Raw genomic sequence first — 21180 nt, forward strand, 5'->3', positions numbered from 1 at the left:
AGAACACAAATCAGACTTATTATTTCATATTAAAAAATATGCTTATGACTTGGTAACTACTTGACCTAGTCTGGATTCAGATTGACCCAAAAGTAGAAAGCTTTCTGTAATAAGAGCTTTGGAAACCAATAATAACATGATACCATTTGCATTATGTACTCCTTTGCAGGTCAACCTTTATCTAATTCTTAGTTATTCAAGACTCTTATCCTGTGCTGGATGTCACTGAAAGCTGTTACATTAGTTGAGAAAATTTTTAGTGTAAGATTTTCCCCTGTTGTGTGAATAACTGTCATTTCACTGTATTTTTGCACCACAATTTTGAAGTACTGGCAGGAGGTGCCGGGGAAGTGGGTTTGGACGCAACAGGCATGAAGATTTCCAGTCTCTACAAAATACCCTTATAGAACTTGAATGTTGCTTTATGTTTCAGGGTGCCGAGGATTATCAAGCTCTCTTGATGGAAAAAGAGACCCTCTTAGCAGAGCTGCGTTCAGAAAACCTTACAAAGGATGCTGAGAATCGTAAACTACAAAGGAGGATTAAAAGGACCGATCAAGAGCTAAATGATTTGAATTTAGAAAGAGAGAAAATGGAGAAGGAGCTGGATGAAGCACAACTACAGAAGAGCAGAAGTGACAAAACCATTAATGTTATTATCACTTTTTTCCTTTATTTTGTAAAGTTTAAAAATAATTTAGCACTTCTAGCGAGTCCTTTTCTAATAAATTTAGCCTTTTAATTTGAATAATTTTTGGGAAGGTTAAATGCATTTGCCTAAAGCCACTGCTCAAAAGAATGTGGCCAGGAAGATTGAGGAAAATTCTGGCACGTAGTCTGCACATACAAATATTTTAAAATAAATATAATTTTGATAGTCTAGGTCCTAGAAAAAATCATCATTAGCCATTTTAAGTCATAAATGGTATCTATTGGCTTCAGTTTTTCTGATGGGAGAATATTAATGTGCACAACAGCACATGTTTTATTTCTGCTGTGTTTGTGTTGTTACATGCCTATACGTTATCTTAAACGACACTACTTAAATTAAACTTTCTTCTAAGTTTTAATGTACAACAGAAGTAGCCAGTTGCAACCTTAAGCCAAACTTCAGCTTGCTTTTTGCTATCATAGCAGGGTCACTGTAAAGGCTGTATATTTAATAATTTCTGCTTGTAGAATTCCCAAAGCACAGGATTAGTTGATAACAATTCCACATAAAAATGTTGTGCTGTATCTGTTCATTAATTTTGCTTGCTTCATATTCTGTTTAGGTTTTTTACCTTGCTGTAGGCGTTTAGATAAGCACTTCTGCTTCCAGCACACACAGCTCATGCAACAAAGGGAATGATCAGGTTTCTTCTCTTCTACCTTTAAAAAAAGGATGCACCTTCTGCTCAGTGTTTGACATAAACATACTTCTCACCTGTATGTCTCGTGGATTTTTCTTAAAGTCAACTCACAATTGCTTCCATTAAGGCAACATTTGCATAATGAGTGAAGTCCTGTGTGTAGGCAGAGTCTGGCCCTCTTCAGTTAGGGATTAGTCTCCTGCTATATTAAGTTACATAAAAGATTAAATGAGCTTGTCTTTATTCAGCGGATGTTTTGGTTCAATTATTAAATAAGGACCTTAATAAAGCAGGTATATGTGGGAATTGCTGTTCCTGCAATATCACTTAAAACCAGTAGAGGGTTCTCTTTACCTACAAACAAATAAATTGTTCTCCCCCTCTCTGCCCCCAATTTAACTTGCATTTTTGGTTGCTTGTCAACTGTGGTTAGGCTGCCGTCACAAAGTCTCTATCTTTGGTGTGCTTTGAAATTTCTTCAGGGTGTTGAGGTTAAGGAGAGAAAGAACAGATCACTCCTGTCAGTAAAACAGCCATAAAGAACATGTTTTATTGATTTAAAGTATTTTATATTTAACTGTCTTCTCTATTTAGAACTTTTTTCATCTTTCAGGGGGGCTAGGATATAACTCTGTATAGGAAGGACAGGAAAAATAGGACTGAGTAGGGAGTTGTCAGGGGATTCAAAGTTACTTGTGTTATAGGAGCCTGTTTGACTCTATTATGTCCAAGTTTTTCATGTAAATGACTAGCTCCTTGAGGAAAAGCATTCCTGCCAAAAGATGAGCAGTCTTATAAAAATTATATCCCTAACCTATTTCTTACTCCTTGCAGAACAGCTGCTTCAATTTCAGAGTTGCCAGTACATTTGGATATAGCAACATCACCTGTGAAATGTTGCCCATTAAGTAGTAGATATGTGGGAGTAAAGGAAATGCTGTGATATTTTGCTCTTTGACAAATAGAAAACCACTTCAGTGATCTGATGCAAATTTTTTGAGACACCCTTAAAAATTCTGTTCTATGTATGCTCCAAGATACCTATTTATCAGTGTTTCTATTTTGTTAGACTAAAACTAGCAAGAGTGTGTAATAAACTATAGAAAATGCCCTCAACATCTGTAATGAATAGCTTCTTAGCTCCTCACAGGGAAATTTTCAATGACTTTTCATATACTGTGATTGGGATAATCCAAATTTTTGCATAAACCTAGTTTAAAAAAAACCCCAACAATCCAACAAATCCCCCAGAACCTTAGGTATCCAGAAAATGTACTTCTGCCCTGTTGTAAACCCAGTTTGTCTGGAGAGGATTTGGGCTTTACTGTCCTGGAATGGAAGAAGGTTAAAGTAAATTAAGACTGCTGCATGTGAGCTGGTCATCAAAGCATGACAGCGCCCACTTCTAGGAGTCTTCTGGAGCAATGGGTGTAGATGTTCTTGAACAACATCCCTGGGTGGCCAGGTGCCCTGGCTTTTTATTAGGTCAAGTTTAAAAGCAAGAATTCAGAGTTCTGTAGCTTCCAGCAGCTGCTGTTAAGCAGTAGTTCAGTATCACTAAGCTCTTTGAAACAAGAAGTTTTGGGCATATATTCTTACATATAATTGATGAAGAATAAACATCAACTTCTTAATGTTGCTTGTGTCCACTATGTTACTGTGTCTGTAACAGAGATTCAGTGCTTCTTGATCAAAGAGTTTGTTCACATTTACATGATTAAACACTCTAAGTATCCATTCTCTGTCCAGGCCTAAATGTAGACAATTACAGTGTATTTACTAGGTATTCATATTTGATCAGTTGGCTGGGGAAATGCAGAATAACTCATTAGGCAGAATTTATTATTTAGTCTTCCTACCTGTAGTTTAGCCTGAGATGGAGTTTTTGGAATTTCACAACTTAATTATTCACCAGCCTGTTTTCCATCTGACAAGGAGAGGGAGGCATCTGCTCCAGTCTTCTACATTATAGCGTTTCACATTCATTTTTCTTAGTTCAACTATCATTAATCATAGGAAAGTCTCTTGAGAAAAAAGGTTGGCAGAAGGAATTGCAAAGTTTATGCTCTGAGAACGGTGGATACTACATTATCCTTGCAACTCAATGTATAGAAACCAATAGATTTTCTCCCAGACAATTTGAGTGGTCAATGAGTTCAAGCAACCTGCTACAGTGATGGATAGTTTTGTGTGTTGCAGAATTCTATCTCATGCAAAGAAGATAATTTTCAGTCTCAACTCTAGCTTGTTTTGAGAAGGGTTTAGGGGACTCTGGGGCAGAAATAGTAGAGGCAAAGTATCTGAAAATTGCAAGTCTCTTGCAGGCTTGATTTCTTTTTCCACAATTGTATGCTGTGTCACCTCCTTCCACAAGCCTAGCCATAAATGTTTGTGCTGCTTTAAAGGCAGAAGCATAGTTTCTGTACCTGACCAAGTTGGATACCAAGGTGACTGAGATTAGATAATTGGGGATATGTGTAGTACTGCTGCCGCAGCAGCATCTTTTCTATCCGTGCATGTCTATCATCTTCTTAAAGCTGTTTATGGTTTTGATAAAGAGAAGTCACAGGGTTTTGGTCACTTATAGGAGAGGTCAAAAGTGTTCCTTTGATATCAGTTTAGTTACCTTATGGGTAATGTATTCACTTAAAGCCTCTCAGTGATATAATGGTATAAAAACAATATAAAAATAGAAAGCTAAGGAGTGAACTTTGCAATGCAGTGAAAATCGTAACACCGCAGTTGATCCTTTGCTTCCAATTCACGTGTTGTGTGTGAATAGGCTTGATGTGGCCCACTTGAAGAGCTCCATAACTTGAAGCCAAAAGACTTTGCTGTTATCAGACCATTACACTACTTCCAAAAGAGCTGCACTGCACTGCAGTTTATATTTATAGTTACTAGTTAGGAAGAAATAGAAACATATTTGGGAGACAAAACCTGGTCCTGATTCTACAGTTCTTCAGTTTTCTTAGTCAAGCAAGTTCTTTTAGTCCTGAAAAGAATTACATTTATTAGGTTGCAGAACTGAAGTGCAAGCTTATTCATTCTTTGAATAACATTTGAAGGGGATTTTTTGGGAGCTATTAGGGATTTCTTAGCTGACTCCTGGTAATGAAGCTAACTAAAATTAAGCAAGTAAACCAAAAGGCAATGCAAATGACAATTTGTATTTAATGTGCAAAATAAACAGAAGTAAAACTGAAGTAGCAAAATGATGTTAAGGAATTGATGTGAACCTGCATGAAGCAAGGTAATTAAGTCAAGAAAAGGACATAAAACAGTTTGTAAAGAGACTACAATTAAAGTGTCACTAGTGCTGTTTCTTTGTACTTAGAATAACAGATAACTATTGAATTTTAAACCCTAGTGGAGGCAAAAGTAATGTTTATAGGTGACTACCATATGTGCAAACTATTTAAAGGACTTATGATACTTCACAAACGGGCCCTTTTTGGGAATAAATGGAAAACATTTATTTTAATATGTAGGCTGTGTTGCCTGCTTCTTTGGGTCTGAAGAGAAGTTTAGGTAGTATAAAGTCTGCTGTAAATTTTTTTTGTTTAATTTTAGACAACAGCTCCTTTGTTACAAAAGGAGCTACTACTTCTGTTTTTCCCCACAGTAGTAAATGCTCTAGATCTTCTTGCAGAGTAAAAGCTTTTCAAATGAGGCTGGTGTATATGTAAGCTGTGCCTCCTTCAGTTGACAGTGTTGAAACTTCCAACAAATCGGCAAAAAAGTTTGAAGTGATACAAACAGTGATGGTGGGAGAGAAATTTGAAGGATAGAGAAGGCGTTACAAATTTTTCTACTGCCCTGTGCTCTTGCATGTTTTCCTCTCTGTAACTAGGAACAGTTACATGCTAATAATTTCATATATTATTTTTCCATTGATATAGTGATTATCCCAGTTCATAGCAAAATGTAAGGAGTAGGATTTGTTTGATGTTATTGCTTGGAACCCAAGGCTTTATCAGGTGGTCAGACTTTGAAACCTTAGCTACATTTTTAGATGGGGGATTTTCAAGTGTAGTGGCACTGCATCTATAGGAAGGCAGAGGAGAAAGCTTTAATTGTGGTGTGCATCAAGTGTGTGACCTGCAAGCAAGGAGACACTGCTTTTTACATTGCAGGAGTCCATGTTGATCCTGATAGATCTGAGAGTCCCTCGGACTTGCTACTGCATAAGGCTATTGAAAGAGCTTGGTTTTTAGAAGCAAAATGGACAAGTGTGTGTTTCTCTGATGGGGAGCTAAGATGTGGAGATGATGCAACTAATCTTGGAGCTGTAGGAAGTAATTAACAGAGCCAGAATCAAGATCAAATTCTTCGCAACTTCTAATCAAGAGACTGACCCGATTGGTCATTTAAAGTTTGTGCTCTTGTCAAAAGAAAGATGTTTTAACATTTCTGACTTTTTGTTTGTTGCAGAAGTAACTAGTAGTACAGTGTTAGTGCAAGAATTTCCATGGTGTGATGAGAAAAAGAGCAAATGAGAAACTAAATCACCCGTAACCAATTTCCGCCTATTTCTAGCAAGGGCATAAATTAACTCTAAAGTGAGTGTTCATTCTGACAGCGACAACATCTATGTGCATGATACTCCCTACAGCCTTCAGTCCAGTCATTCTGTATGGGAAGCATTTAATTAATAACAACCTAGATTTTTAGAAGGTAATACTGACACCTCATCTCTAAGTTTTCTTTCTTTAGCTGTATTCATTAATGCCAAGAGAAAGATACTGACTTAAATGCATTCTCCAGACTATTTGGTGATATGAGTAATTTAAGGCAATGGAAAGTTAAGCTGATGGTGTGGGTTGTTAGGCTTAAACTTTTTTTAAAGTTGATTTGCTAAACATTCAGTTTCATTTTTTTGATAGGACCTTAGAAATCAACTAGAGAAATTACATGGTGAAATGACTGAGAAAGAAAAAGCAGTTGAACATCATTACAATATTCTTTTGAGTGAAGGCAATCAGAAGTTGCAGAGCCAAGAACTAGTTATCAAGCAGCTAACAGACAATGTCAGTCAAAAGGATCTACTGCTTCAGGTAGGTAGACTTAAGTTGAAATGAAAAATGGAAAGTTATAATTTGATTTTGTCTGAGGAATTATTAGAAAATCACATTTGTATTTGGAATTACTGTTGATTTTGAAGATAATCCTTCAATTTTTATAATACTGTATTTGCAGAACAGACATGTAATTATATAGTATGTGGCATTCAACAAGATTTCTTGTTAGGTTTTTATGAAGCGTGTGGACAGAAGAGGAAGGAAGCTTTACTAATACTTATGTAGAATTTTCACTGTTGTGGTAAGATATTTTAAAAGCTCTGAAGTGCCTGTGATTTTCAGTTTATTGTGCAGAAACTAGAAGTTGAGGAATAGGTATAGATAGTGAAATATTCAATCTTATTTTTTTGGAGCCCATTCAAAATGACATATGTGAGAAGAAAGCTGCCTGAATGTTAATGGACCCTTCCTCAGTTTTTTTATGGCTGGAGGTATAACTCTGAAAAGTACTGATGGTATTCAACCATCAGTGCAAAGAGTAATAGCTGAGGTACTCTATACCTGGAGACCAAGGGCAGTCCTTGACTTATTTTTTAATACTTAGAAGACTGGATAGCTGGGGAAAGCTTCTGTTCTATCTTTTCTATATTTTTTTTTTTTTTTGCTTCTATTATCTTAAATTGAGCTCTTCTTTTGTGAGGTATGTAAAGAACGTGTACTGGATCATCCTTGGATATTCTCCTGCATTTTGTTTGTTTGTCTATTTTACAATATAAAAGCAGAGTAAATTTTGTATAACTGTGTCATTGTTTTCTTCTGTTAAGAAACTTGATGGAACAGTTAAAGAGAAGGATGCAGAATTGCAGGAGCTACTGAATAAGTACAAGAACCTTCTAAGAGCCAATGAAGAACTTGAACTGAAAAATGAAGGCTTAGTAAAGGAAAAATGTGCTGCACAGTCTCAACAGTCAATCATCAAGATAGTCAGAGAATTAGAGGTGAGTTTTTCATACCTCTGATCATTTGCAGATAAATACCTTGACTTCAAATTGAAAAGAATTTTGACTTTGGCTTCAAAGTTGTGGACTCATATACTTTGTAAGGGGCTGGTTTTCCTTCATACCAGTACCATATCAAAATGTTCTGTTTTATTAAAAATGGCTTTATTAATAGTTGTCATATGATTTGTATAACTGTGGTGGTCCTGATTTGGCATCATTAGAGTACATAGTATTGTACTCTGATGAGTTTATATGGCATCACTAAACTCTTTACTCTCAGAAAACATGTGAAATATTTCCTGCCATAAAGAGGTAGAGTTTTGTGGTCATTAGGGCAGACGTATTTCCCTGAGTGGGAGGGTCTTTGTGTTTCTGAAGGGAGGTGCAGAGGAGAGTTTGTGTACTTCTGATAGATAAGGGGAAAGATTGCACAGAGCTAGTGACCACAAGAGATATGGAATGTGAGGATAAAAAATATAGGTGGGTGTGAAGATATGTCTAGGGCAAGGAGAAAACTACTTTAAAGCAAAGAAGAAAGGAAATAGTACAGAAATGTGCGTGTGTGTGTGTGTATGTATGAAAAAAGGTGGACAGTATATGCCGTTATTTTATTTGATGCCATAAATTGAAAAGACTTCTTAGTACCTGAAATCAGAGGTCAAAATTCAAAGTCTTATATGTAGAGTTAGTTTTTCCCACCTTCACCCCCCACTTTTGTACTAGCAAAAGAAAGAAAAATTCAGGTGCTGCTAAGTTTTTTGAATCACTTGCTGACTGAATCAGTGCATTTTTTATTATTGTGTACAGATTATTGAACAAGTAAGCTGCTTTTGAAGATACATTTCTTGTCTTTTTGTGTTGTTTGCAGCCTAGTATGTTAGTCTCCAAAAGCATCAGGCAAAGTAAAAAGAATTAGACTAGTATGTACTAATGACGGAGAAAGCTATTTTGTTTCTTTAATAATATATCAGTCATTAATGAGATTTTTCTCAAGAAGTTTAAAATGAAGTGAGCCAATGGCAAAGGAAACATGAGAGCTATTTCTTGTGTCACATTCTGAACACTAGTGATGAGATGCTTAATATGTTGTGGGCACTATTACTAGACAAGGTAGATGCAAGCAGACCTTCAGTCACGGGTTATTTGACAAGCTCAGAGTAAAGGAGCTGCATTGCTGTTTGCCAGGGTACAAGTGCAGAGTATATCAAAGTATATATGAATATATATGCAGAGAAAATAAAGTCTGTGAAAGGTTGAATAGAAATTCTACCTCTGTAAAACAAACTGCAGTGCATGCACGTAAATTCTGTCACAAAGGGACCGAAGAGTGATGGAGAATCATACAGAATTAATGAAAATCAAACACTAACTTTCCTCTGTACACCCCACTTCCAGTACAGGTGTATAACCAGGAGAGAGAATAGTGGCATGGTAATGACCCAGTACACACCTTCTAATCACAATCTATTCTCTATTGCTGATTCACTTAGTGATTGTGAACAATAGCTAATCACAACCCATTGTCCTCTCAGCTCAGCCTCTGTGTAAGATATCTCCGGTAAGAACCCACTTTGGCATATTAATCAGAAGTTTTTGGACACAGATTATCCAGAGCTCTGCTCTCAGTGCCTGCCTTGGACTCTTTGATGACTTTACAGTGCTGCACCAACTCTCAACAAACGCACAGCTGGATCCTCCCCACCAGAGAGAACAGAAACCAAGCTCTTCTAGCCTCACTGATCTTTAAAGTTGAAGAAACGGAATTGAGAGATGCAGAACTTTCTCTCTTTCATCATACCTTTTTACTTTATTTTAATGTAATGATAAATTTTAAAGGAACCAACATCCAAAGCTCTGCTGGGTGCCTTGGCCAGGCCAGAAAAGATAAATGACAGTTTCTAATTAGAGTTTGGATTCTTGAGCCACTGTCATGGGCTAGAGAGTGTGCAAGGGCACTAATAATTAGGTTACTCATGCAACTGCTGATTCTGGTATCTGTGAAGTCTCAGAATGAAGTATATTTTAGAGCCAAGGAATTTACAAATGCAGTGGACTCCATATAATTTTTGAAACTTTAGTTGATTTTGTGTTTTAATGCTCTTCTCTCTCAACCAATACTCCTGTGCTTACAAAACGCTTTTTTTTGAGCATTGGTTAGGTAAATATATTTCTAACAGAGATTTTTAGGCCTTTGTGGTTTATTTTATTATTGAGAAAAGCAGCTCTTGCTCAGTCCTTGAGCTGTGTTTCTGGGTTCTGCTGTGCTGCATGTGTAATCTTGCACACAGCATACACTGCAATAAGGGGCCACAATGATAGAATTTTTAATTCTAAAATTATTTCTCTAAGTGTAAAAAAAAATTCTCGGATTTGCTGTTATGTAGCCTCTCTGTGATGTCTGTTTTTGGGAGGGGGAGCTTATATACCACTTGAGGGTGGAGTAGGAAATGTATTTAGGTGATACACTGCAAGGCAAGTGTGATGTTTCTGCAGACACAAGTCACATTCTAATTCCTGTATGATCAGCACATGATTTGACTTTGGTTATAATTAACCCTGTATTTAGGGAGTTAATACTGTGCAATCAGGGAGCTGAAGAATAGTTGTGATGTAACTTGCTGCAGCTGGAGAAATTACAGTCAATGCATGGGAGTTACTGATGTTGCTACAGCATTGCAGTTGATGGGTGTCGTGAGAATTGGAACTGGGGCAGTTGTTGCAGTACTGCAGACATGTCTTAGCTGCTGAGATTGTTGCTGAGTCTTGATTATGGAAAGTGATGCAATTGATGGTTTTTTTTTTATACAAATATCCCGTCATTTAAATAGTGACCAGTGCATTGAAGTTGTTGCTTTCAGTCTCTTGAAATTGATGTTGTGAACACAAACAGGGTGATAGTTCAATTTCTGGTTTGATGAGATTAGCTTATAGTTGAAAACAGCAACCCTTTTTGTCAATATCCATGTCTTCACACACTTTAAACATGGTGCTTTTTACCTGTGACACTGAACATGGCCTGGTGATGGGAATGGATGTGGTTGGTGTGTCTCACCATTTCTCTATTAGCAGAAATTCCATCTTAAAGGAGTTAGCCTGATGAAGTGGTATTTGGAGATCTGTATATAGTCTACTAGTCTTGCTTCACATATCAGCAAGAAGGGCCATAAGTTCCTCAGAGCCAGCAGCTTTGTGACATTTTCTGTGGTTGAGATGACATCTTCTAAAAGTCGTCAACAAAGTCTTTTGCTATAGTAATTTTTATCTTTAGATACATGACTCAGTGGCCTGTAACAATTTTAATCTTATTAGCGATAGTTTCATTTATGGTAGACCATACATAAAGTTTACTGCAATGTTAGAAGGAATTACCAAGTTCTGGTACTGATGGATGGATGGATGGATTGGTGATGAGGTGTAGGTTATGGCCTTCTCTCAATCATTCATCCTCTAACCTTCAGAGATTTTTGAAATCCTGATGGTGGTTGTAAGCGAGAGAGTATTCAGTGAGGCAACTGGATAGTCTTGTGACTTTGCCAATAAGTTATTTATTGTGGAGGTATAAACCTTTTACTTTCATTGCTTACAATTTGAGAAACCTTTAATGAAAATAAGTTATGTTTTCCACCACTGCTGCTTAGCAATAGTATTTCAGACTTAAATATAGACTTTAATGTATTAGATTGCCTCCTTTCATGGGAATATAAATCTTTCACTGCAATATGGTCCTGGATGTCTTGCAGCTATCTCCTCTAACACATTTTCCCTCACACCATGTGTCAAGAGGTTTAATGTTTCATTAACTCCCACAGCATTATGGTCTATTTAAGTTACAGAGCTGCCTTATGTTTTGTGTACCGTTGGGGAGTTGATTGGAATAATTCGCTCCTACGCTTTATTTAGAAATGACAGTAATAATGTACAAAAAAAATGATGTTCATGCTGTATCTTCTCATCCTCATTATTCATGAAAGATTCTCAAAATCAAGAACACTTCTTCATGATTTTTCTAACCTCTATCTAACTAGTTGAATTTAGAATTTAATAATTTGTGTAATAGTCTGTGACATTTGGAATTAAGAAACTGCTCATGTTTCCTGTTATGTGGGGGGAAAAAAAAAAGAGTTGGGAGGATTTCATGAGCTTAGTGAGATTTTGGTGCAAAGGTGGAATTAAATTAATATGTGAATTCTAAAGAAACATAGGAAACCAGAGCATGGTTCTATGTGTAACACTGCTTTGTTAATACAGCAGCCATAGACCTTGAACAATTGGTGACAACCATTATCTAATTTGTGTACCGTAAACTCTTCAGGGTGACATTACTTTGCCAGTGCTTCAGAAAGAGCTTTTAATTAGGATAGAGCTCCGTAGTGTCTTCAGTAATAATTGCAAGGCTTGTATCAGACATATGGAAGAGTTCACTAGAACTTTTAACAGACTGTTAACCAACTAAATTAAGTCAAAGGATTTATTTCCTCCTGTTGCTTTCTGCGTCACTGATAAGTGTCATTGTGATCAAACTTTTTCCAAGTTAAATTGCAATCTGTGTGTTTTATGTTTAGTGATTGTTCTTGAAAGGCTGAGATTCCAACACATTGATATGACTCCAATTCAGTCTGTAAGATGTACTTTTTACATGGGTTTTTTTGAGAGATTTTTTTATTAATGGACTCTGGATCACCCACCTCCATCTGTTTGCCTTTGTTTTTCTCAGTACTCAAGTCAGCAGAAGTCATTGCTGTGTGCTCCTCCTCTGCTCATCTAGATAACAAACTTGAGACGAAGCCCAGTATTTTGTACTTCATATGCAGAATAGTATTTAATGTATAAATTGAACCTGGAAACATATGTTAGAATACAGCTACCATTAGGAATGAGGGTAGCTGAATATGATGCGCATGTACAGACGCAAGGTCACTTCTTCAGAGAATCTGTAGTGTTATGTCATAGAAGCTACTCTTTCTGCAGTAAGATCTGACATTCAATTACCTTAACAGGAGTAATTTGATCAAAACTTGATTACACTTGCAAAATATTATTTAACATATTTGCTAGCATAGTGTGAAGTATGAGTGTAAATAATTAAAAGCAAACAACAGTTGTCCTTGCTTTTGTACTGTTTACTTTGCAGAATACTGAGTTTTTCAAATTAACAGAGTCTTTGCATCGTTAGTGTGAATTAACGAGATTCTACTGTAGCTGAATTTTTGTTGCAATTCCTTCCTTAGGAATTGCAATTGGAGTAATAACAGCTGCTTAGAACTCCTGGGTGTAGATTTCTTTCTTGTTAATGATCTGTTCACTAATGATTTAGTATCTCTTGAGAGTTCCCTTAGATGAGATTCCCTGTTAGCTGTGTTCTTCCTTTCGGTTTTCAGTTGAAAATCAAAACAGAGAAGCAACAAGGATTACTGTTCTTCTCAAGCAGAGGCAGAATGAATATATGTCTGACATTAATACATCTATATTTGCTATAGATACCCCAGTTATTTTCTCTTCTGAGACTGCCGATACCTTAGATATTTTTATGTAGTAAGTGCAAGCAAATACTCCTTTAAATAGCTGCATTTTTTGCCTCCTGCTGAAAAAGTGTCTGTATGGTTGTTTTAGAGTGAAAAAAGTCTTGGGAAATTAGTGGATCCATACTGAGAATGTAGCATAAGAGTCTGGATTTATTCTAGTAATAATAATATACTTTCTGTGAGCAAGACTGCAGGTAAACAATTTTATTTTCTTTGCACAAGTGAAGCAGCAGCTTGTAGTGACCCAGCTGAGTGTGCAGAAAGCTGACAATGAGTATATATCTGACATACTCATCCGTTATTTGTCAGCTTGATACAGTTCATTTTGTTCAGAAATGGGACAGAATTTATAGAAACCTCTCCCCCAAAGCCAGTTTTATCCAGAACACTGAGTGACTGTTGGGACAATGTTGTAAAATGTGTGCTCGGAGCTTGGACTTGTCTGTTGTCCCTTCTCTCCCTTCCCCTCCTCTGAAGTAGGTACCTGCCAGGTTGTTGAGTTGTAAACTTTGGAAGTGAGGGTGCCTGGGGTTGGTGGGGGCAGGGGGGAGCATTTTAGACTGTGATAAAAATGATGAACCACTGTTTAGATATGTCACTCACGGTAGGTAAATAGTGAAACAGTATTTGCCTCCTTTAATAATAGCTGGTTTTAGCTATCATGAATAGTTTCCAGATTCATAGGAGGCTTTGGAGGTCGGTAGTCCTGTTCAGCAAATTTTGATTTCTGCTTTGTTCACGTTATCTTCAGGACACAGGTATGCACATAGTTATAGATGTGCAAACTTAAAAATTACATTGTAAGTTTAACATGTTCTTGTTTTAATTTAGGAAAATAAGGAAGCTGAGTATGAAAAGCTGATCCTTGCTTTAAGAAAAGAACAAAATATTTATTCTACTCTAGTGAAGACCTTCAAAGAATCGGATAGGTAAGTACTTTCTCTGTTTTGGTGGATAATCTAAACTCAAAAGGGCAAAAGTCAGAAGTTGTGAAAAAAGGTGCAACTTAACTGGAGTGCTGATTATTTTGTACTGGCCAATTGTTCTTAAGGCATAAACTAGATGTAGTAGTCTCCTTAAAAGATAAATATTTCTGTAAGTGAGGTTATATTATCTAAATTACTTAAATATTTCTGAAAATTTTTGTTTGGATTGGAATCTCAGATGAGCCAGATTTCCATTTAGGTATCAAAGTAAGCAGCTAGATTTGCAGGAGTTACGTGTCCTGTGTTGGAATATAGGGGAAAAATCAAATTGCAGTGAACTTCTGGGTGCTGAACGATTTGCCATGGTTTACTCCGAAGATACAGATAATGCTTATCTTAAAAGTGACACTGTGAGAATTTTGATGAGAACATAAGCCAGTAAGATTTTGGAGAAGGTTAAACAAAACAGAATAATTGAAGTTTGCATAGTATGCTTTCAATGTAAAGCATTCAGACGCATGGCAGGAGCAAGTGTTTTTTAACCTTTTAAAATCAAAGAACACAACAGAAAGAAATCTGTGGCCTACTTTGTATCCTGTAATTCCTTGGCAGTTGAGGAGGAGACATTATGATAAAGAAAATTTTTTAGCCTTTAAGTAAAATAAATGTAAATGGTAAAAAATTTACTTCTATGGTTATAATTACAAACATCTTATTTAGGTGTTGACAGCATTTTGAGCTAGCTCCTGACTCTTCAGGCCTGAAGGCAATGCTGATACCTGCCAGCTTTGTGGGAATGTGTGTTTGTATTTTGCAGTTGGTTTATAGACCACTATAGTTGGGAAACCATACAATGAATAGCACTAGAGTAGATGAGTTCTGGTATTTGAATTAAGCGAATTAATAGTCATGCCATCCTGTCCTTGGCCACAGCTCAGAAGCTGTTTTAGATACTAAAATCTTTTTCATTAGAAATAGTGATAGAAGTCAGATTATGGAGATTATTTCTTATCCCTGGGAAACGAGCAATGGCTTTTGTGAATTCTCTGTTGAACAATCACCAAATGAAGGAAGAAGCCAATTTATTTTAATATTTCATATGGAGGGTGTGACCTGACATTGAAACATGTTCTGTGGTTAAGGTCAACACTCTCTATAGTAATGATAACAAAGGAACATAGCTCTGATACTGGTTTTTCTTAAAATATCTTTCAAAGGAGGAAAATTATAACTGTAATTATGATCATTAGGGTAACAGGAGTTTTGCAGTTAACTTCTGTAGGATCAGGATCATTAGTTCTGTTTTCTTGATACAGAGTCACAGCACCCACAGAGCGTACTACACGTCATGCAGCTATTTGCAGAGGATGCTTAGAGAGATTCAACCGTAGAACTGGAAGTTGGAGTCAGGACTTTTTATTTCTCCACCTCATAGTTTTGTGGGCTGAGATGTGCTGTAAATCTTGTGAAGGAAGGCTTGAACCCCCAGAGTTCTGGGGAGCTGATAAACAAGCCCTGCAAATAGATTCAGCTTCCTCATTTGTGTAATTGCCATCAGCAGTGACATGGATTTTAGGCAAACCTCTGTTTTCTTGCTGACATATCTTCTTTTAGGCATTATTTATTTTAAGCAATCTGGATAGTTATTTTTCAAAATGAGCTACTGAATGTCAGGACCGAGGCATTTCTTGTCTCTCCAAACAGGGAATTGGTGCTTTTTCTTATAAAACCTTTAACTCGTGAAAAGGAGAAAACGTGCTTACTTAGCTTCTAGTAATGTGTTGGCTTGTTTTTATCTTAATTTTTTGCTGACCATTTAAGAAACCTCTCTCTTCAAAAACACTCTTGAATGAGGAAGAATTGGTTAAAGCGATTCTGTAGGAAACACTGACAACAGAACACTTGTCAGAAGACAGAGGGTCTTTTCATACATGCTGCCTTTTAATTAATGTGTTTCTACAATATGCTGTTACTCTCATGCAAGTATACAGGAACAGAGAGCACATCATAGTCTCCTGTAAGATGGACTTAAATTTTTGTTAAAGATTTTTGAATTCTCTGGCATTTAGTGCAGTGGACTGGAAATTCTACAGCAGCTTAATTTATCTTAAAACACTGAGGTTCTGAGCAAATGTGAAAATAAATAGTAACACCTTGGTTTTTATTTGTTATTCAATCCAGTTACTTTCATTTTATGACAAATTCGGTTTTCAGTGTACTTAAGTCTCTTTATGGACTGATCAGAACTGTCTTGTCAATGTTTGTGAAGGGTATGGGAAGGTCTAGCAAGGAGCAGCTAGAGGTGCTGATGCCACAGGGCCTGAGGGGCAGTGACTGATGCTAAAGTAAGAGCTTCAGTGGTCACCTTGGAAGAAAGCTGCTTAAAGAATTAATTCACCTTGACAAATTATCATTTCTAAGTTTTGGTATTTACACCTCATTGATATAATTGAGACAATTTAGACCTTAAAAGGTCTTTTTACAGACTGTTGGATAAATGGAGAAATAAGCCAGTTAGATGTGTCTGGGTCATACTTTCAATGAAAGACGATTTTAAGGGTTTTTTTCCTAAGTGGAGCATTAGATTAGATAGTACAGTTCTGTAGCAAGGGAACAAAGTTTCACAGTCACTGTGACACCATACAGAGCCATCAGTATTATGTGATAATGATATTTTTCTAGCATACTTTTCAGAAGTTAGTAATTTTGATTATCCTTTAAAGAAAATTACACAAAAGTTGGCTGGCAGAATATATCTGTCATGTTTAGTCTGATTTACAAGCAGCACAGCTCAAAAGAGCAAGAAAAGGCCATATATGTAAACGTTTAGTCTTGTCTTTCTAGGCAGGGATTTGTTTGTGCTTATGCATCAAAATGATGTAACTGTGTGATGAACAGAAGCAGTGGCTAATGTGAAATGGGTTCTTTGAGGAAGCCCGGATGTATAAAAGATGCTGAGGTGCACAATAAAATGTTTTGAATTGAATCTTGAAGATTTTTTTTTTTTTCTCCTAAGTATAAATAGCCTGCAGACGGAACTAAACAACATTTTCATGTTGCGAAAACAACTAGAGGAAGACATTTTAGCTAATCGGCATCTACAGAAGGTCTTAGAAGATCAGATTAAGGACATTAAAAACCGACAAGGTCTGTATACATGTGCAGCCCATCCCTTTTCTATTTCTTCTTGCACAAAAGAGAACTGTCTTTATTGCAGTAAGTTTGCTGTGATGGAGAAATGTTTGAGAGTAGAAAAAGTTGTGAAGAGACTTCTTTTCAGCTTTCTATACTGAAAATTATTTGGGGGATTTGTAACAGAATGTCTTTGAGCAATCAGGACATATACAGAGGGACAGCTTTTCTCTTTCCATGCAGCAAAATGTTAGTAATTCTATGGCAATTCTACTGCAGTGATCATTTCAAGCTGCCTACAATTTTGTACCCATAGAATTTACTGTTTTCTGCAGAAGCCAGAGATTCCTGGCTTTGAATAAATCTGTGGCCATGGGATCACTTGCTGACTATGGAATATAATTTTTTCACAATACTTTGGTAAAGAGCTTGTGTCTCAGGAACTGGCTAGACTCCTCCTAACAGAAGAAGTATTTCTAGAGAAAGAAAAAAGAGCCAGAGGCTTTGTTATTTTGTAATTCAGAAATTGTAGATTTAAATATAACTTACCTTCTAGCTTTTTTATTGTACTTCTTTGGAGGTGTTTTTAGTATGTACTTAGATACAGAAAAGAATAATGTAAGTGGACGTTGTTAAATATAGTTTACTGCATATGTACAGATATATCTGTTTTATTCCATAGGGGATATATAAATAACAATAAAGCCTGTTCACTTACCCCTTTCAACTTAGGTTTTCAATTTTAGCATCACTCCCTTGACAGCTATGATAAGTGACAAAAGGTAAACTGCTGCCGTTTCAGAATTTCCAACCTCAAAATCACAGAGATGATGAACAACCAGGGTAGGCCAAAGGGTCTTGTGGATACTCCTGGGTTCTCACAAAGCAGTTGTGTGGAGGGCGAGGCTGGTAGGAATGAAGGCTCTGAAAATTAGCAATCATTTGTGAAGCTTTGGGTTCTCGCAGGAGCCCTGTGATCAGTGGCAGAGCTGGGAAAAGGGTTTGGATGTCTCTTCTTTGTCCTGCTTTCTCCCTATCTAATGAAACAGATTTATAGAATTAACTGTCATCTATATTATAAATGAACAGGTGTTTATTGAAACATAACAAATAATTTCTGCAGTTACAGAGGAAATTAATAAGTAGTTATTTTCAATTCTATTAATACAATCTTTTGACCCAAAAGCAAAATAAATTTAATAACTTTGTCTCACCCAGCTTTTTGCCTTGAGACCTTGAGTTCATGTTAATAAAAATATAGTTAAAACAGAATAACTATTCATGCCTTACTTATCCTTCCTAAAAATGATTTCTAATTGTAATGCTAAATATGCAAATTATAATTCAGAATTCACAACTCATGCTGATAACCACAGAAAATACAGGCACAGAAAATTCAGCATGTCTACGTGTCAGAAGCACAAAGAAATATCAGGACGAAATTTGTTCAATTAAACAAAGCTTATTTTGGGGGATGAAACATTTTAACTGGCCTCCCACAGGCTTATTGGTAGGTTCTTATTCAAAAGTCCTGTCTTTGTGTTTTATGCTGTCTTTTCCTGCAAATAGAGTTTCTTAAATAATTCCTGTCCTTGGTTATTTTGACAGATGAAACACTGTCTTTCTGTGGAGATCAAACATCTTATATGAGTATCTGTTTAGGAGAGCAAGATCATTTAAGCCTACAGATAGACCATCTGACTCTTGAAGAACTTAAGAAAAAGGTATTGATCTTTTTATATTATTTACTATTTCTAATGGCTTGATTCTGCTTCATCTCTGGTTTGTGTATCTCTCACAAAAAGGTTTATTTAGGTACAGTTGGGTAGTTCGAAAGGATTTGAAGTTCTCATCTCTGCGGTTGGTGATCCACCTTTTATGAACTATTTGGTCTTTGTTATACCACATGAGCTTCAGAATCAGCTGAAAGATAGGTGGCTTGCTGCAAAGGTTTTATGATAGTTAGGCACCTGGATTCAGTTTTCAGACTTGATATCATATTTTAGTCATCATGAAGTATACCAACTCCAAAGAAAAGTTTTTGCATTAAGTAACCTACAATGTATATTTCATGCACCTCTATTTATCATGAACATGGTAGTGGTGTCAGTAACTTACACCTCCGTATAGCACTCCCAGTCCCAGGATTTGCAAATCTTTCAGTAAATGTGGTATGTTACAAAATAACCCTGAGGTAAATTAGTGTTGTCTGCATTCTGCAGAAGAACTGAAAATCACAGAGATTAAATGTGCAGACCATTGTCCTACAGTACATCAGTATCGGAGTTCAGAAACTAGTTCTGACTCCTTATCCTGTGCAGTGACCTCTGATCTGTGCACCAATTTATGATAAGGAATTATTTTGGATATGGTTGTTTGGGAATGAACATAAGTGAAGGTTTATATTTCTCATGGCCAGCTGAATGTAGGCAGGTGTCCAAAATCTGGAGCTGGGTAATCTGAAGGAAAGACGTTTGCTTGTACTGAACAGGTGTCAATAAAAAAATCCCCAGATTGTGTCCCAGTCCCATTCTGGGGTTATACCAATTTTATCTCTGAATATATTCCCTTCAGGAGGTTCAGGGATGCTCTTTAACAAAAGATGTTTATAAACCGTTTCTTACATGAAAAGGGGTTTGTATACCTGAAAGCTGATCTGTTTTTTGTAAATATATTAATTGGTCTAATAAGATTTCACTTTCTTCTACAAGCATTGCCTTCTTGATGTACTTACATGAGTCTGTGACGTTAGTGTCCATTCAAGAGTTCTGAACGTGATTGTCCATTCAGAGTTTGTGAAACTACTTGGAAAGACAGTGGCTTATAAAGGATGTCTGAGATAAAAGACTGGGTTGTTTCTGAATTCTACTCTTTCCCTGTAATGCTGGTTTTCCTTGCGCTGAAGTGTTTCTTCTCAAATCAGCCTGTTGGTGTGAGGTGCCCTCAGGTTTCTTCTTGCTACTGAGTGAAACCTCATAGCTCCACTTAATAACGTGGCTGGAAACTGCAGTCTTACAAGTTAAGATTTCTTGCACATTAATTCACAAACACATAGTCATGTTTTCATACATAGGGAAATTGCCTCATGAGCAGATACAGAAGCTTGAACTTTCCAACTCTGCAGTTTAGATTTAGCTGGAGATTTATATATCATCATTTGTGTTCATACTAGTATGGATGTTACCAGTTTTGCTTGTTCTTCCTTTGGTTATTTAGGTTACTGACCTTCTTTTGATGGTTAAGGACCTGCAGTCAATTAATCAAGAACTTAAGAAAAAACAGCTTGGACTTTGTACAACAAATTCTCAAAGGAAGGAAGCACTAAAAGTATTAAACTACAGTGAGGTAGGTTTTCTGTGGTAAAGCAGTGGATCTGACTCTCACATCTAATATACCTTGTGGAGTAATTTACATCAGTTAAGAATGAGTGTAAAACCCTCAGGGCTTACCTTGCTAATTCCTTATAATATCTTTTTAAATTAATGATGTTAACAATTTTAAGATGTTAGCGCAACAGAGAACCAGCTCAATGCAAGTGTTCAGTGATGTGTCAAGTTGATTTTAAGGATTCAACATATACATTAAAATATTAATTTGGGCTGTGATCTGTTTGTCTTGTCAATTGAAAGGGGAGGAAATAGTTAATTTTACAAAGCAAGCAATATCTTATATAACATTTTAGTTGTTACTGGAAGTCTGCTTATCTACTGTTCAAGAGTTATTCTCACGCTGTGTCTAATTCTGTGAGAGTTTAGTTTGTATCTTCTCTGCATCTGCAAAACAACTAGGGTTCACTGTAGCCAAAAAAGAGAGAACAGCACTTCAGGTCACTTAAACACGGTGCTGTTCCTTCGTTATAGAATATAGAAATACATGAAGAAGTGGCTGGCATTGTGGTAGATTGCTGAGAGGCATGAGGTAGTAATCAGTGTTTGGGGTGTTTCATTTTTTTACCCAAAGCTAAGACTGGTTTTAGCTGTGGGGAAGAAGAGGTCTCGACAAAATACTTCCACTGAGAATTGTTTTGGGTTCTGGGTCCCCATGTGTCTTACGTGTGAATGATGAAGGATGTTCGGGAGGCTCTTGTAGATTCTAGTGAACGTTCAAGCTTGTTATGAAGTATTACTTGAAATGTGGCTGGTAGTACTTTTCTTTATATCCTGTTGTGGTTTTTGCTTTCAGTTACATTGCTGTTGTGCACAACATATTGAATAGGATGGAAAAAA

General features: G+C 36.5%; 1 protein-coding gene across 1 annotated transcript in view; it reads left to right on the top strand.

Annotated features, from left to right (window-relative positions):
- Positions 1-21180, top strand: part of CDK5RAP2 (CDK5 regulatory subunit associated protein 2) — an 84854-nt gene that overhangs the window by 18440 nt on the left and 45234 nt on the right. Inside the window, 7 exon segments of the mRNA XM_074923664.1 lie at positions 434-652; positions 6239-6409; positions 7198-7371; positions 13728-13825; positions 16839-16969; positions 18563-18678; positions 20171-20299. Coding sequence (XP_074779765.1) covers positions 434-652; positions 6239-6409; positions 7198-7371; positions 13728-13825; positions 16839-16969; positions 18563-18678; positions 20171-20299 — 1038 coding nt within the window.

This window comes from Athene noctua, chromosome 20, assembly GCF_965140245.1.
Source record: "Athene noctua chromosome 20, bAthNoc1.hap1.1, whole genome shotgun sequence".
NCBI lineage: Eukaryota > Metazoa > Chordata > Aves > Strigiformes > Strigidae > Athene > Athene noctua.